Raw genomic sequence first — 17,430 nt, 5'->3', positions numbered from 1 at the left:
ATTGTAGTGTCTAAACAGAGCTTCTATCTAGGGGAAGGTTTCACTGCACTTCAAAGGAGTTGCTAGAGTGAAGGATTGGGCAGTGTTTCAGCTGAACCATATGTTTTTATTGTATTTCACTACTACCATACGCCTATATCTTGGAATTGAATATGTTAGTGCCTAAGCAAAATGACAAAAAGCTTGAGCAGGAACCTGTGGTGTTTCTAGCATGGTGAGGAAGCTCTGAATTTTGTGGCCTTTAATTTAATGTTAGGTGATGTTGTAGAGTGAGGGTTCTTAGTACCGGATGGGGGGGGGGGGACGACTGCCCAGCATGGAGTTATTTAGATGCCTTAAAGATAAACATTAAGGGTCTGATTCTGCAGCTGGTCCCCATGTGAAGATATCCATTGACTAATGGCATTTCTGTAGCTGGCCCAGCTGCAGAATTTTGGTGCTTAATCGATGGCCCACAACAAAAGGCTTGGGTGAATTTTCATGCCCATATCGGCTTTCCTGTGCAGGTATTCAGAATAGTGAGCACTTGTTTGGGGAACCCTCCTGAGACCTTCTCCTGGGAGTTCCGAGATAAGGAGAAGAACTACCACAAGATTGGCCCTGTGACACCACTGCAGTTCTATCAGGAACACATCAAACCCCTCTTCAGCATGGAAGACAAGGTTGGAGAATACAACAAATGCCTGCTGTTTCTGAAGCACGTATAGTATTGTTGCTGAAGCAGGGCTTCTTGCAGGGCTTGCTATGGGGAATGTGTGAGGCTATCAATGGAATCCAAGTTGGCCTTGAATTTATTCCCCCTTCTTCCTTTCTGCATCCATGTCCCTTTTTGTATTTGCTCTGCGCCCCTCACTTGGTTTTGTGTTAATTTGGATGGCTTTTTATGGATTAATTGTACTTGTGTTTTCATGCTGCTGCAAGATCTTGAGTGACTTAGCCATGGGGGGCCTTGATAATAAAATATTAATAATTAGAATAGAATAAGGTTCCTGTGCAGCACTTAGGGATACGTGGACCAGCTTAGAGCATGTCTTCTATTGCACTCAAACTTCAGACGTTCCAGCTGAAGCTGTCTGCACTTGCATGGGATGGTCAGCTAGCTAGAGCAGAAGAACTAATCTGATACCAAGAGTTTTTGGTGTGTGTGGTTTTTTTAGGCTTCAATTGATTTGTAATTTAACTAGTGACATCTTACTCATGGCAGATTTGTCTAGTGAATGATCCTCGACCCCAGAACCACTACAACAAGCTGTACACAGTAGCATACCTGGGCAACTTGGTGGGAGGAAGAAAAACACTCTACAACAACCAGCCTGTTGATCTGTTGAAGAAGCTGGCTGCAGCTTCTATTAAAGGTGGCGAGGTTTGTGTGTGTTCCAATCAGTGGCACAACATTATTTATTTTTTCCTTACACTAGGTAAGAGGCTATCTTGGGACGTGGCCCAAGCATGACTATTTTCTCCTATTTTTAGGCTGTGTGGTTTGGCTGCGATGTTGGAAAATACTTCCATAGCAAGCTGGGCATCATTGACCTGAATGTGTAAGTGCAGGAAATCTAAAACACAATTGGTTTTGGGCTCTCTGTTCATGGCAATCTTGCTACAAATTGAAAATGCTAAGGTGGCAAATGTCCAAAAAATTATTTTTACCCAAAATGAGTAAGACAAGTGTGCATTTGGCTCTCTATTCCTGTTAAATCCCCTTCTTTTTTGGCTGTTAAATGAAATGTTGATACTCTAAAAATGTGCTCAGATGCTAATTTACTGATGTGAAACGTTAATGTAAAATATTCTTAGCTGAAGAGAAATGGACTTAAATGCAGTATATCTTGTCTGTGCCTCTTGCAAGGCAAAAAAGAAGGGAACATAGCACCCCTCTGAATGTCTTGTGTAGTTACTTGAATTCCCTAGTACTTAGTGAATGTCGTTTCAAAAAGGGTTCATTTAGTATTTATTTTCACTCGAGATTTGAAGAGGAGTTAAGTATAAGTCAAAGCCCTATGCAATACACTACTGATTCCTCCTTCCCTCCTGTCTTCACCTCCTTTTGTATGGCTTACTTGTAGGTTTGATCATGAGCTGGTGTTCGGTGTCTCCGTCAAGAACATGAACAAAGCAGAACGATTAATCTTTGGAGAATCAATGATGACCCATGCCATGGTCCTCACTGCATTCACAGAGAAGGTAAGATCTCCTCCACAAGCACTTGTGCTGTTTGCACAGATGTATTTGAACTCTCCTGCAGTTTGTGCTCAGGGTTCATTCACAATGTACATATGCTGCCCTTTAGCAGAACATGCGCAGGACATCACACCTGCGCATGATGCCTATGATGTCTTATTCGCCTGTGTCACTTGTTTGGAGAAACTTAAATTTTAATTTACCATCAAGTGAACAATCCTGGACAGAGCTGTGGCTTGGTTTTTGTGCCCAGAAATCTTTGAGAAGGGCAAAGAAACTTGGCTTGTATTTTCTAGGAACTTAAAATATAGCTTTGCTGGCTTTAAATGGTATGTGAATTCTGATTTATCCTACTGACCAGGGAATCCAAGATGCTAGCACATCTCTCTACAACACACTACTTAATCTCTAGTCTAGGTCTAGCACCAAGCTTGTACTGCTTTAAAACCTGCTTGAATGGCCTGCAGGAGGTACTCAAATAACTAACAATCCCTCAAAATTAGTAGCACATGACCTCTGACACATCCAATAATGGGAGAGAAGAATCTAAACCCCCAAACAGCAGTACAGCTCTTAGCACTTTTACATTGCAAACAGCAGTACTGCATGCTAATAAACAAGGGAAATGGCATCTGAGACCCATGTGAAATTCAGTATCTTTGGATACCTGGAAGTTGTTGTCATTTTCAGCTTTTGTGTTTTCTGGAAAAATCGAGGAGACTTCCCCCTACATCAGAACACAAAGTTTTTTTAAGATTTCTTTGAAAAAGTAATCCCTTCCAAACCAAGGTTACTTGGTCTGAGAAGTAAGTGCTTACATATTACTGAAAACTTTCTCCGAGAGTCAGGACTTCATGCAAAGGTGTGATATGGGATTGTTGAGCCATCACTTTTTCTCAAACTACTTTTCAAAATACAATAATATGCTGCATACTGGTCTTCTACAATTTACACATGCTTTTCAAGTGTCAGATTACAGAACTAATCCTGTGTGAAGATTAGGATTTAAATCTCTAATTTTCAGAAATCAATAGAATATCCTTTAAATGATTTGTACATTTGTAGCTATTTGAAATTCTTACACAAACTTCACCCTGATTACAGGTTTATATATGTGTATAGTAACTTTATAGTTAAAAAATACGTAAGGAACGTAAAGTGACTCATGCTGCAATCTGGTTTCTTTTCACATTGAACTGTTTTTTGGAACAGCAAAAGTTATATAAGTAGAAATTCCTTCCCGGCAGTCTGCTTCCTTGATTTGCAGCTCACATTTTTGACCCTCTAACTTTTGCATACCAAAACCCTAAAACTCTGATTCCAATAGCCAGATTGTGTGTCAATGAATGGGCTCTGTTATACTGCCAACTAATCCCAGAACTTTTGACAAATGTAAGGAGGATCTGCTAAACTAAAAACATGTTCCCATACATAGACTATATATACTTTGGGTCTTGAATGTGAGATGGATGTCTCTAGGGCCAAGAGGTCACTTAAAGGAAGTAGTGGTGCCTTAACTCTAGAGGATGTCCAGAATTTGAAGGCATTTTTCTTACTAAAATAATAGCTAGGTTGTGTGTGTGTTTGAACATGTTGCTTTATATAAACCTTGACTTTAATCTAAAGGAGCTTTCAAAGGTAGTTGTAAATCCATCAAAGCATTATTTTTTTTACCTGTTTTGTAAAAGGCTTTGATTGCAATGGGATTTTCTTCAATGTTACAATGTAATTTATTTCCAGAAGAGGCACATTTAATCCATGCCAGTATTTCTAAACCATGCTATATACTTTTGTTCAACTTACATGTCAGTGCTTATGAGCGGACTCAATTTAGTGCTTTTGGTACATCTCTTGAGTATCTCATTTTAACGACTCTTGTCTACCTCAAGTATTTTTTCCCAACCTCATCCCAAAACTATAAAACATCAGTGTAGTTACTACAGTAATAAAGGAAAGTAAGGGGCAGATTTTTCCAAAGACCAGAGCTAAGGCTACATTATCATGAACATCACAGAAGAGGGCAGAATACCAGAAGAAAGGGGGAGAAATGAATTCATAGTTCTTCATGGGAGCTGCTATGGGGAAGCCTGTGGATTAAGGATCTTATTTAGTAAGCACATAGGGGTTATCTTCTCAGTGCTCCTGTTTGCTTGATAATGTAAAAACAGACTAGACTCTTTCAGAATGTGGATATATGCTAGAGTGCTAATACAGCTTGGAATGGAATGCAGTCTTGACTACACTAGAGAACTGCTTTGTCATTGAACCAGTTTAAGCACAAACAGTTCAGGGTTTGACACTTGCCTTAATGAATGTTTCATGTTTGTCTCTTGTTCTCTTAAGCCATGTCCTGAACTGTGTCAGTTGCAATGACTCCTAGTTACCGATACCCTAGTAACAGTTCCAGAATGCACTGCTTCTGAGCTGAACCAGGGAGATTTCACCAGTGCACTGTGGGGCACTAGGAGGTCTAGCAGAACTGTTTCAGCAAGTCTGAGTCCACACTGGCACTAAACTGGTTCGGTTTGAACTGATCATTAAACATGCTGAAAGCCAGTGTGGACTCAGACTAGCCGAAAGAATTCAGCTTGACCTCCTAATGACCTGCATTTGAGGAGATAATGTGGTGGTGGCCTGCAGCCTTTCTTGTGGGCCCTAACTGGCTTCCATTTTTTAATGTCAACCAGGCAACTGTTCCCCATGAAGGCTGTGAAAGTCTACTTTGGGGAGGCTTAAAAAAAACCTATGGTGAAACAGCTAATAGGCACCCCTCTGGAAGAGACTGTCTTCAGGGAGACCAAAGCTGAGACATGGTGTGTGAGGGGGAATCCTCCATTGAAAGGCTGAAAGTTAAAAGTGGGCTTTTCCCACCCTAATAACCCCAATGAGCAGCCCCTATAGTATCCAGGTAAGTTACATCAGTGCTGCCCTCACTCAGCAATCATCAAGAACCAGTACATGGAAAGACCTTCCAGGCTGTGAATGCAAACAGGAAAAGTACTTCACCAAAATAACTTCCTCTCCTATTGACAGACCATTCCTATTATGGGAAGGGGAAGTGTCATGGGGCTTAGGGGAGGGCATAAGTGTTAAGCTGTCTAACTCGTGTACCATTGTGTTTTATCTAAGACCTAAAATGCCTTGAGCTAATTCACTGAAAAAGACACATAAATTTGCTTGAGTCCTCTTTTCCGCTGAGGTTTTTGATATTAAAATATAGCAGAACGCTTTAGTGTTTTTCTTCTGCCTTGATTAAACTACCTATTTGTTGCTGATTCTAAAAAAGTGACTCTTTGGCCATATCCACTGTTCCTCATTAGCTAAAAACATTACACACCCTCCAATAGGATGGAATGCTGCCTCAGGGGAGCTTGAGTACCTTTCATGCGACACGTTACTTTGTGGACTTACGTACATTTGATTCTAAGAAAGGACTTGAATAGACTAAAAGCAGCAAAGAATCCTGTGGCACCTTATAGACTAACAGACGTTTTGGAGCATGAGCTTTCGTGGGTGAATACCAACTTCCTCAGATGCATGTAGTGGAAATTTCCAGGGGCAGGTAGGGGTGTGTGTGTGTGTTTGTGTGTGTGTATATATATATATAATATATATATATATATATATATATGCTATGCAAGCAAGCAAGCAAGCTAGAGATATATATACACACACCTGCCCCTGGAAATTTCCACTACATGCATCTGAGGAAGTGGGTATTCACCCACGAAAGCTCATGCTCCAAAATGTCTGTTAGTCTATAAGGTGCCACAGGATTCTTTGCTGCTTTTACAGATCCAGACTAACACGGCTACCCCTCTGATACTTGAATAGACTAGATACTCTACAGGTAGATATGCAAGGTGCAGGTTATCCAAGAAACTGTAAGCATCTTTCAAACCAGATTAGCAAGGATAATCAAAGGAAAGAAGAAACATCTCTCAAAATCTTACCAAAGTATCTAGAAGTAGTTCCACGTACTGTCATCTGTTAGAATTACCTGAGTCCAACTCAAGGCCACGGGGGAAGAATTTTATAAACTTCAGATACTTAGTTTTTGTTACCGTTGTGACAGTCATGCAAATAGAAACATTCTCTGAGAAACTTTATCTGTCAAACAGGTAACATAGGTTCTGGACTTTAAGTCCACTACTAACAGGTAAAGTATGCTTGTAATGCAACTGCAAAGTCGCAGTCCCTTTTAAAAACTGTCTTACAAAAACACATCTACGTTGTGTTTTTACAATAGAAAAATGGAATAATTACCTCAAATAATCAGATTACCTTAAAAGAGGGAGACAATTTCTTACAACAGTCAGTGCTTCTGCTTCTAAAATCACCAACAGAACTGCAAAACTTTCTTGTTCTGAGAGTCTGCCTACTAGTTTCCTTAGTGTGAGCATCAAAGATATCTGTTTGTCAGGTTGGTGGTGGTTCTGTTGGCAATGATTTTAGAAGCTGAAGCACTGATTGTCAGAAACTTTGAGGAATTTCTCCACTGAATGCATGTTTTACTTCCTTCTTTCTTCAGGATGGGCAAGAAGGATCATTTGAGAAATGGAAGGTGGAGAACTCCTGGGGTGAAGACCGTGGTATTAAAGGTAACATAAATTGTAGCAGTCACATGAATACATTGCTGAGCTCCATATATGGAAATAAAGAACTACATAAGAATGGCTGTACTAGGTCAGACCAAAGGTCCGTCTAGCCCAATATCCTGTCTACCAACAGTAGCCAATGCCAGCTGCCCCAGAGGGAATTAACAGGTAATGATCAAGTGATCTCTCTCTCCTGCCATCCATCTCCACCCTCTGCCAATCTAGGGACACCATTCCTTACCCATCCTGGCTAATAGCCATTAATGGACTTGACCTACATGAATTTATCCAGTTTTCTTTTAAACGCTGTTATGTTCCTAGCCTTTACAACCTCCTCAGGCAAGGAGTTCCACAAGTTGACTGTGTGCTGTGTAAAGAACTTCCTTTTTTATTTGTTTTAAACCTGCTGCCCATTAATTTCATTTGGTGGCCCCTAGTTCTTGTATTATGGGAATAAGTAAATAACTTTTCCTTATCCACTTTCTCCACATCACTCATGATTTTATATACCTCTATCATATCCCCCCTTGGTCTCCTCTCTTCCAAGCTGAAGAGGCCTAGCCTCTTTAATCTCTCCTCACATGGGACCCATTCCAAACCCGTAATCATTTTAGTTGCCCTTCTCTGAACCTTTTCTAGTGTCAGTATATCTTTTTTGAGATGAGACCACATCTGTATGCAGTATTCAAGATGTGGGCATACCATTGATTTATATAAGGGCAATAATATATTCTCCTTCTTATCTCTATTCCCTTTTTAATGATTCCTAACACTGTTTGCTTTTTTGACAACCTCTGCACACTGTGTGGACATCTTCAGAGAACTATCCACTATGACGCCAAGATTTTTTTCCTGATTCGTTGTAGCTAAATTAGACATCATACTTTTTGTGTGTGTGTGTGTGTGTGTGTGTGTGTGTATATGTGTGTATATATATATAATATGTGTGTGTGTGTATAGTTGGGGGTTATTTTTTCCAATGTGCATTACTTTACATTTATCCACATTAAATTTCATTTGCCATTTTGTTGCCCAATCACTTAGTTTTGTGAGATCTCTTTGAAGTTCTTCAGTCTGCTTTGGTCTTGAGCAGTGTAGTATCATCTGCAAACTTTGCCATCTCACTGTTTACTGCTTTCTCCAGATCATTTATGAAAACTGGAAGGGAAAAGGGCCTTGTGGTGGTAGGCATTTCATAGATGTCAGTTGAGGCAAAAGATTACTAACAGCAAGTGTGCACCAAGTGAGATCCTACACCATAATACTTGTAGGAAGAGAAGCAGTAATCTTAGTGTAGTCATGTTTTCTTCAAAACTCATGTCCCACAGAGTTAGTTGCAGAATAATATAGTCTGCCTCAGTCTCCAGTGGTCTAGGAGCTTAGAACAATGGTTTTCAACCTGTGGACTCTGGGGAGTTTGCAGACTGTGCCTAAGATTTCCAAAGGGGTCTGCTCCTTCATTTGAATTTTTTTAGGGGTCTGCAAATGAAGAAAAATGTTAAACCACTGGCTTAGAAGCATAATTCTGAACTTGGATCCCTGCCTAGTAGCATCATGTGCTACCTGTTTGGCTGAATGCTGCCTCGTGAAATGGCAATGAATGTCTATTTATTTCCCATAGGAGCGATTTAGGTGACTGCCATTCCAATTGTACTTGTTTATGGAATCAGTTGAGGTAGGGCAGAAAAATATGCTTTGACTTTTACTGAAGTTTCAGATTTGACTTTTCAGAATGTGGTGATTACACAGGACAGATCCCTAACAAGCTCACTGTAAAATCCTGTCAGACTGAAACATGGACGCTGAGTCATACTAGAGTTCCCTGTCCCTAGGTCACAGGCTAAGGTGATGCTGAAGGTAGATTAAGGAACTCCTTCTGCAGTTTGGCAACAGAAGAGGTGCAAGAGGCAGTGTAATTACCAAAAATAAGCAGACAAGTAGATGCATACAATATGTTCACTCTGCAAGCCAGAGAAAGAAAAGGAGTAGCTAGGCTGGGCATTGTGGGCTTCCTCAGCCATATCCTGGATGCAAGAATCGGGAATTTATTTTAAAATCCTCAAATTGGAAAATAAGACATGACTATACAATGAAACCAGCTTATACTGAACTTGGAAGTATTCCAGTTCCATTCATAGTGAAGTGAATTGAAATCCCGAATTGTTGTGATGTATTAAAGTGTCAACTGCAATTCATGTTCTGGTGCAACCTTGGCTTTGTGTCAGTGGAACAAATGACTTCATCATAAGCAACCACCAGAAACAGTAAAGATGGAGACAGAAGATTTCAGTTGTGCTCTTTCCATTGTTTGTGACCCGTCTTCAAAAGAGTCTGCTGCCCAGAGCCTCTGAGGTGGGATTAGATAACATAGACTGTGCAGGACATACTATACTGAACTTTTTCAGAAGGGTAGTCTTGGGTTATGCCAAATCCAGGGGTTCTAGAGACCTACGTTCTATTCCTGACTCTGCTGCAGGTTTCCTGTGTGATTTTTGGGCTAATCACTTAATTTCTGTACTTCTGTTTTCCCATCAGTAGACCATAGATAAGAGAGATCTTGCATACTGCAAGGCCTCACTTAATGTTTGTAAAGCATTTTGAGACCCCATATGTGAGGATAAATACAAGTGCGCAGTCTGCATTATCGGGGGTGTCTTGGCCTTGTCTAATTATTTTAGCAATTTGATAGTGCTAATCTTTTAATCTCCACATGAAAAATATAATGAATGGATGTTGGCTGACCTCTCCCACCAAACTCAGTGGCACAGAATTTCTGTAAACAAATTTTAAGTGCTAGTAATATTTCTCCTAATCAACAGATCACTGGCTCCTTCCCCTCTAGCTTGATTGATTTCTAATTGTTGTTGCATTATATAAATACTTCTTGGAATGACTAGAATGAACTTGAGGCAGCAATAAAACTCAGTTTGATGCCCTGCAGAGCTGAGTGGTTTATTGGTGGTTTCCTGTAGAGAGTTTTGTTTTCCTTTGTAGTGATGCCAAACTATGGCCGAGTATATTATGCTGTGGAGAAGGCAGGACCTCTCAAACATCTGTATGACTTGCCAAGAGGAATTTCAGGAAATAGGCACGTTTGCCTGTCCGTTTACTTCTCCTAATTGACAGCATGCAATACACACGAGAGATTAGAGGTGGTATTTAAAAAGTTGCTTGTTCAGCTCATGTCTAAGAAAATCTTACTTCTAGTTTAAAGTTATGATAGGTAGTTGGAGTCTTTAAAAAATTTGTGAAAAGGGTGCTAAAGTTGTCTTAAATTTTTTTTTAAATTAGCTAAATAGATTGCTTTGTAATAACCTACTTGTACATCCCTAGCTTAAGGCCAGCAGGGACCATAGATCATCTAGTCTGACCTCCTGTATAGCACAGGCCTTTAAATTTCACCCAGGCAACCCTGTATTGAGCCCAATAACTGTGTTTTTAAAACAATCTTGCAGAAAGGCATCCAGTCTTGATTTGAAAACATCGAGAGAGAATCCACCACTTCTCTTAGTAGCTTGTGCCCACTGCCATGCAATTCTGCACTTGTTGCTGCCTTCGCTAACACAGTAGAGCATGGACCACAAGCATTAGAGGTGTGAAATCAAAATGTTCTCTTATGAAGTCTTCCCTTCCTCCTAATTCTGTCCTTTCCTCCTCCCAGTGCTATATGCCACATTGTGGTGGTGTTTTAGGATTGCTTAGGAACATTGGGCTGCAAACCCTGGTTACCAAAGGGTTGTCCATCCATTGTGAGGGGGACACTGATTTGTAGTAGTAGTATTGCTTTTGCCCAGCCATAAGCGAATCTTATTTTAAAAAAGATACTGTCATAACTGATTTGAAAAACAAAGGTGTACAAATTCTGGATCAGTTAATGAAATCTGTGCTATTCTTAGTTAGCCCATTCCACACCCGTAAGTGCTTCATATCTTCTCTCCCCAACAAACATGTCACCTGCCTAACACCTTAAGTGCAACATACAATGGCAAGTAAGTGCATTCAGCCCAGAATACATGAATAGCTTCATAGCAACAAACCTGTGCCTGCTCCGCTATATTCCTAATGAACCTACTTCTACAAAAAACAGCGTGCTACACAGAACTCATAAGGTTTGATAGCCGAAGATTATCCATGTTAAGGGGTTTGTTCTCAAAACCTTCTGCATGGACCTGGTCTAGATTAGTTTGTCAAATGCCCATCTAGTCTGAAATGTATTACTTATTGCAAAATAATAAAAGTATAGCATTACTGTCTGATAAGTTTCTGTTTGGGAGGAAGAGTGTCTCTTTGCTCTTCTGTGTAGTTTATCTTTTGCTGCAAAATATGTAATTCTCCCATCTGAAAATAAGCTAACATTTTTGTTCTGAAATAGCCAGAATTCCAGAGATTATGCAAAGGACATCTTTTAAAGAGGGACAATAGATAAACTAGGAACAGCTGTGCAGGAGCAAATTAGGCAGTGGTCACTTCCAAGAAATCTCTTAGCACATGCTTCTCTCAAAAATCTTTTATCCTTTTTTAAATAGGAAGGAAAGACAAATGCAATCTAACTTAATTGACACGTTTTATGCTGAGACTTTCCGATTATAGCATCCTGCTTATTATCTAGCTCTCTTTACCAGAGTTGTCTCATCTGTAGGATCTCACCAAGCTGCAGCTGATATTATTCAAATAATAATGCTTCTACAGAGACATGAAAGCTAAATGTTGCTTTCATGTGGTACGTCCGCAGCATTCATGTCAGATGCAATTTCGTTCTTCTGCTAACTTTTTGTCTAGTGAAATTTATTCTGGAAATCAGGCACTGATACTATGCCTGGTTCTGGTCACTTATGAGCAGATATTGTGCAAGGTATTGCAACTCTACCAGTGGACATCTATCTTAATCTCAAAACCTTTTTATTCCAGCTGTGTCCATATAAAGCTATGCTAAAAATCTGACCTGCAGGCTCCCCAGTCTTGAGCTGTAGCATTCCCTGGACAGGGACTTGATAGGCAGATAACTATATCAAAGACATTCTGGTTTTGTGGTGGGGGATTAATGCCTAGTTACTCTAGCAAGCCTTGGCATGGCTGAAAATTCCCACTGCGCCTGTGGGTCTTTCACCTCATAATGGGGTATATTTAGAACAAGTTCTTTGATTTTATTCTTGTGGAGTCACAGACAAGTCTTTGAGTTTAATTTCAGAGAACACCATATGGCCTTATATTTTAAGCTATTGATGTAATCTTTCTGGTTACATGAAAAATTCACTAACACTTCAGATATTCCTGGTAGGTGCCTATGTTTTTGCTACTGCTTCTTCATATGCAGCAGCTTGTCTGTCCAGACAACTATTTAAATTCAAAGTACAATACTCGTGTTTTCCAACAAAAATCCAATAGAAGTCTTAATAGAAATTTGACTGTGAAACTAAACTGAAACACTCAACTTTACAATGTTGACGAGCCTTGGGGGGGGGGGGGGAGGTGTCCATCCATTAGAACAGATGCGCTTGAGAATATTGCGTCATGTAAAGAAACCGTCAACACCGAAGAGTTAATATTGAACCTCTAGCTTCCTTCCCATGCACAAATTAATAGATCTAGTATTCAACTAGTAAGCATTACTTTCTATAGTTTTTTTGGTATGCTTATGTCATAGCACTTGCTCATTAACAAGATACGGGTTACGTTCAGAATCCAGGCCAATACAGCAACCACTGTCATTGATCATATCTTGAACGTGTGGGGTCTCCAGTGAACGGCACTCAGTTCTGTATGAGAGGCTTTAGGTACTTGGCTTGTTATGTTGGGTGCCATTAATCTGGTTGTGGAGGAATGCTTCTAGAAAAATAAGTGCTCCCACTTGTTGTCCTTTACAAATACTTAGCATGGAATTCATTGGGACTTAGCTCCTTTGCTGGTATATGTTTGTTAGGGTAATGAGTCATTTCTGTCCCAAAGTGTGGTGTAAAGACATCATGTAAAGTTGAGCATGCTGGGTATATGCATTCTTTGGGGACAATGCTTGTAGAACAGTAAGGGAAAAGATGAATAAGACTACTAGAAGGTTTAATGGTGGTCATGTTCAGGTCAGTTATTAGCAACTTTGCACTTGCCTTTTGCCTATTCAGAAGAAGGTTTGAATGTGGCTTTGAAGTGAAATAAATGTAATTGGTCTGAGTGCTTAGAGGGTATACTTCCTTATTTCAAACACTTGATGTAGGATAGACCCATTTAAGCCCAAAAGGCAGCCATTACTCATGAGGAGTACACATTTTAAGCGGTTATGGATTACAGTTAGTGTGTTGGTGGAGCTGTGCAAATGGGGACACCAGGCTGGAGCGTTGGTGGGAGCTCCCAGAGGAGGACTGCGATACCTGGACAGGTCTGTGTAGGAAAAGCCTCTGCTACTCCTGGCTCTCCCCATTAGTTTCCCTCACAAGAGTACTAAAATCCAAAGTCAACCCGACAATAACTGCTGTAACTACATAAGATGACGACATACAGCACTTCAGACTTTCAGAGTTTAAAAATAACAAGCTGAAAGCTAACCAGATTACTCATGTTGCTCAAGACTTGCTCTGTGGAGCTTGTAGTCTGCCAGCACTGCAGCTTAAACTGCTTTTTTTATAAGCAGCAACACCTAGTTACTGCCTCAAGTGTCACTTTATTACAAACATGAACTCCTTTTGTATCAGTTCTTCTATGTGTATTTTATAGGAGCTCAACTGTTCCTTTAGAATTCCAAAACGGGTTGATGTCTTACTGTAAAGTGTTGCACTGTTTTGTACAGGGGATGTAAATCTGTGTCCATGTTCCTGACACGAACATGTGCACACGCCACATACATGTGAACACCACATCCTTTGGGATGGGTCAGTCATTCATCTGATCTTTCATAGGATGCAGCCTTTCTTTAGTCTTGCTTATTGCCCGTTTGTTGTGTTTAGGTCAGGGAGTTGTCTGGGCAATTTCCTTATACTTTTAAATGTTCCATCAGACCTAGCTGGTTTGAGCTGTTTCTTTGGTTCAAGCAAACACTTTGGGGTGGTAAACCCTAAGATGGTTTTCTCATCTGTAGGCCACAACAACCTTCCCTTTAACTGAGAGTAACTAGACATATTCCTCCAGAGCCTGTCAGCTCTTTGTTGGACATTGACCGTAAGAGATGACTTGCAAGCAGCATGGTTCTTCATCCCCACCTCTGCCTTTTCAGCATTCAGCCCCTGCTGGCTCAGGGAGTTGGAGATTTGAACTCTAATACCCTAGCAACTTGCTAGGCTGTTGAATGAGCCTGGAAGCAAGCTTTGTACCTTATCTATCTCAGGAAGGATTTGGGCAGCACCATCTCACAGCCTATCCTTGTAAAGCTTTACAAGGATTAAACCAATACAGAGCACCAGTGTCCATCACTAGGGAAGAGTCCCAGGATTACATTACACTTGACACACAACATTTGAGACCCAGTTGGCAGTTTGGGATAAAAACAGGCCCCAACTTCACTGTTTCTTGAACAGGACGTCAAAGGGTACCTACCACTTGAAACAATACAGCAGAGATTAGGCTTTCAGGCCATGAGGGTGAAGTTATAATGGGATATAGAAACTATTGGCATTCCCCCATGTGCACCCCTTCCTTTGGACCCATATTATCCAGTTGGGTCCCTTTCCGCAGCTGGTGTGGTGTGGTACCTGACAGCCCACCAGTCTTCCTAAACTTGCCTAATCCTGGCAGTGAAGGCTGGATCAAAGAAGGGCCTTCACACTATGCAGCTGCTGAAGGTGGGGAGCAATTTAACCACATCTGCTATAGGGTGTGTGTGACTAGGGAGCAGAACGATCACTGTGGTGCTTGTAGTGGGGAAAGGGAAGCCTGTGGAACAGTGAACGTCAGCTCTCCTAAATATTCACTAATTACATGATTCTCTTGTAACACTCTAGTTTTCTTGGAATCCCCTAGTTTTTTCCAAGGAATGAAGTCAATTGTTGACAAATATTGCATTGGTGGGTGGTTGGTTTTTTCTTTTTGAAATAAGACAAATTTCCTTCCAGGAGAACTTTCCATTCTGTGATTTATTGGTCATTTTATCAGCCTTGCAGATGAGTTTAATAACTCTGCTCACTCTGTGTCTTGAGGAATCAGTACAGTATTACCCAGCTCTGAACCCAGCATCTCCAATCAGACATCTTTTTAAAACCAAGGAGGAGGTCTCCAAGGGTGAATGTTGAATGAACATTGAATCATGTTATCCCATCTGTTCGACAGAGGTCTTGGTCTGTCTTGCTGTATGTCTTCAGCTAGCGGCCATGTAAACTGTTGTTAGTTTGTCATCCCTTTTGACACGCTCCTCCTCTTATTCCGAGCATCTTTACTACAGCCTCATTCTTTCTCTGTATCCTAGGAACTGGACTATAGTGTCTGAGCACCGGGGAACCTTGTTTTTATCCTCACGCTCCTGTGAGGTATGGCAGTTCTGTTAGCCCATTGTATAGATGGGGAACTAAGGCACAGAGGTGCCAAACGGCTTATCCGTTTTCACACAGGAAGTCTGGCAGAGCAGGGACTTTAGCCTGGGTCTCCCAAGTCCTAGTCTAGTGCCCGAACCACTGGACCAACCTTGTTTGGTTCTTCCTAATAAAATGCTCCCTTCATTAGGCTTCTCTTGGGGGAAGAAGTGAGAAATATGAAGCAGCTTTGTGATAGGGTAGTACTTGAGAACTAAATGTCATACTGTACTTATTGGGCAGTCATCTGTTAGGCCCTGGTGTGCCTCTGGTCAGAACACAAAGATACTATGCCAGAATCTGTGTGGTTTTTTTTTCTCTCTCTAATAAACAGACACGGCTAGAGTAGAAACACTAGACTGATGGGTGGATGGGCCTAGAGGGGCTTCACTTCTGTCCTGAAATACAATCAAAACTCACTATCCTGTGCTTATCCCTCTTAACTGGAATGCAGAGCCTGGGGTTCTGTTTGGACAGGATGTGGGGATAGGGGTGTATATATAGTTTCCTTTGAGGCATGGGAATAATTCCATTTAATGAAGAAAATTATGGCTTTTTATGTGACCCTGGCTACAGGCTGCCTCAAGCAATAGTGACCATCCCTGTTCGCATGTTCTGAAGTTTTACTTGGCACTTCCTCCTTGTTCAGACACTGCGATCCCAATCAGTACAGTCCAGCTCTGGCATGCAGAATGTCAACAGCCACAGAGGCAGGGAGTTCATTATCCTCACAGGGTGCAATTACTTGTTGGCTGTCAGGAGAGAGAGGTTTTTTTGTGTCCCAAGAACTCATATCCTGAAGAAAGAGAACAATCAAGGCAGCTTCCCTTGGCAGTACCTCCAAACTGGCTTCTAGCTTGCATTACAATGGATAGGCTTTTTAATTTATGGGAATTCAATCTGATCTCTTGCTTTAGAAACAAGATGGTGTAGATAGATGCACTTATTGTCCATATTCTTTGGGCATTTTCTTGTTTGGTTTGATTGTGTGGTGAGATTGTTATAGGGACATGAGGAACTTTATTACACAAAGCTTCATCTGTCTTATATCAAATATAGCCGCCTTCTCCCTGACAGTGCACTTTCTCAATTCATGCTGAATTCCCTGGAATGAGATGGTGGGTAATACCTGCAATTTCTGTTTCAGCGAGCAGGATTATGCTGAAAGCCAAGATGTTTTAGATGTAGGATTTTCTTCTTTACACAAGTAGAAGGCTCTTGCATTAAGATTCCCAGCCAGAGCCTCATAGACTCTAGGACTGGAAGGGACCTCGAGAGGTCATAGAGTCCAGTCCCCTGCCCTCATGGCAGGACCAAATACTGTCTAGACCATCCCTAATAGACATTTATCTAACCTACTCTTAAATATCTCCAGCGATGGAGATTCCACAACTTCCCTAGGCAATCCATTCCAGTGTTTAACTACCCTGACAGTTAGGAACTTTTTCCTAATGTCCAACCTAAATCTCCCTTGCTGCAGTTTTTAAGCCCATTGCTAAGGGGAACAAGTTTTCTCCCTCCTCCTGATGACACCCTTTTAGATACCTGAAAACTGCTATCATGTCCCCTCTCAGTCTTCTCTTTTCCAAACTAAACAAACTCAAGTCCTTCAGCCTTCCTTCATAGGTCATGTTCTCAAGACCTTTAATCATTCTTGTTGCTCTTCTCTGGACCCTCTCCAATTTCTCCACATCTTTCTTGAAATGCGGAGCCCAGAACTGGACACACTACTCCAGTTGAGGCCTAACCAGCGCAGAGTAAAGCGGAAGAATGTCTTCTCGTGGCTTGTTTACAACACACCTGTTAATGCATCCCAGAATCACGTTTGCTTTTTTTGCAACAGTATCACACTGTTGACTCATATTAAGCTTGTGGTCCACTATGACCCCTAGATCTTTCTGCCATACTCCTTCCTAGACAGTCTCTTCCCATTCTGTATGTGTGAAACTGATTGTTCCTTCCTAAGTGGAGCACTTTGCATTTATCTTTATTGAACTTCATCCTGTTTACCTCAGACCATTTCTCCAATTTGTCCAGATCATTTTGAATTTTGACCCTGTCCTCCAAAGCAGTTGCAATCCCTCCCAGTTTGGTATCGTCTGCAAACTTAATAAGCGTACTTTCTATGCCAACATCTAAATCGTTGATGAAGATATTGAACA

At 41.0% G+C, this 17,430-nt stretch overlaps 1 protein-coding gene across 2 annotated transcripts in view; it reads left to right on the top strand.

The window, feature by feature from the left end:
• The window catches only part of BLMH (bleomycin hydrolase), a 34,750-nt gene that overhangs the window by 15,214 nt on the left and 2,106 nt on the right, over positions 1–17,430 (top strand). For both annotated transcript variants that reach the window (XM_030536637.1, XM_030536638.1), the window contains exons 7-11: positions 507–662; positions 1,205–1,363; positions 1,474–1,541; positions 2,067–2,184; positions 6,713–6,782. In XM_030536637.1, coding sequence (XP_030392497.1) covers positions 507–662; positions 1,205–1,363; positions 1,474–1,541; positions 2,067–2,184; positions 6,713–6,782 — 571 coding nt within the window. The remainder of the gene's footprint in view (positions 1–506; positions 663–1,204; positions 1,364–1,473; positions 1,542–2,066; positions 2,185–6,712; positions 6,783–17,430) is intronic.

Source organism: Gopherus evgoodei, chromosome 17 (genome assembly GCF_007399415.2).
Source record: "Gopherus evgoodei ecotype Sinaloan lineage chromosome 17, rGopEvg1_v1.p, whole genome shotgun sequence".
Taxonomy (NCBI): domain Eukaryota; kingdom Metazoa; phylum Chordata; order Testudines; family Testudinidae; genus Gopherus; species Gopherus evgoodei.
This window is presented reverse-complemented; position numbering and strand designations above follow the sequence as displayed.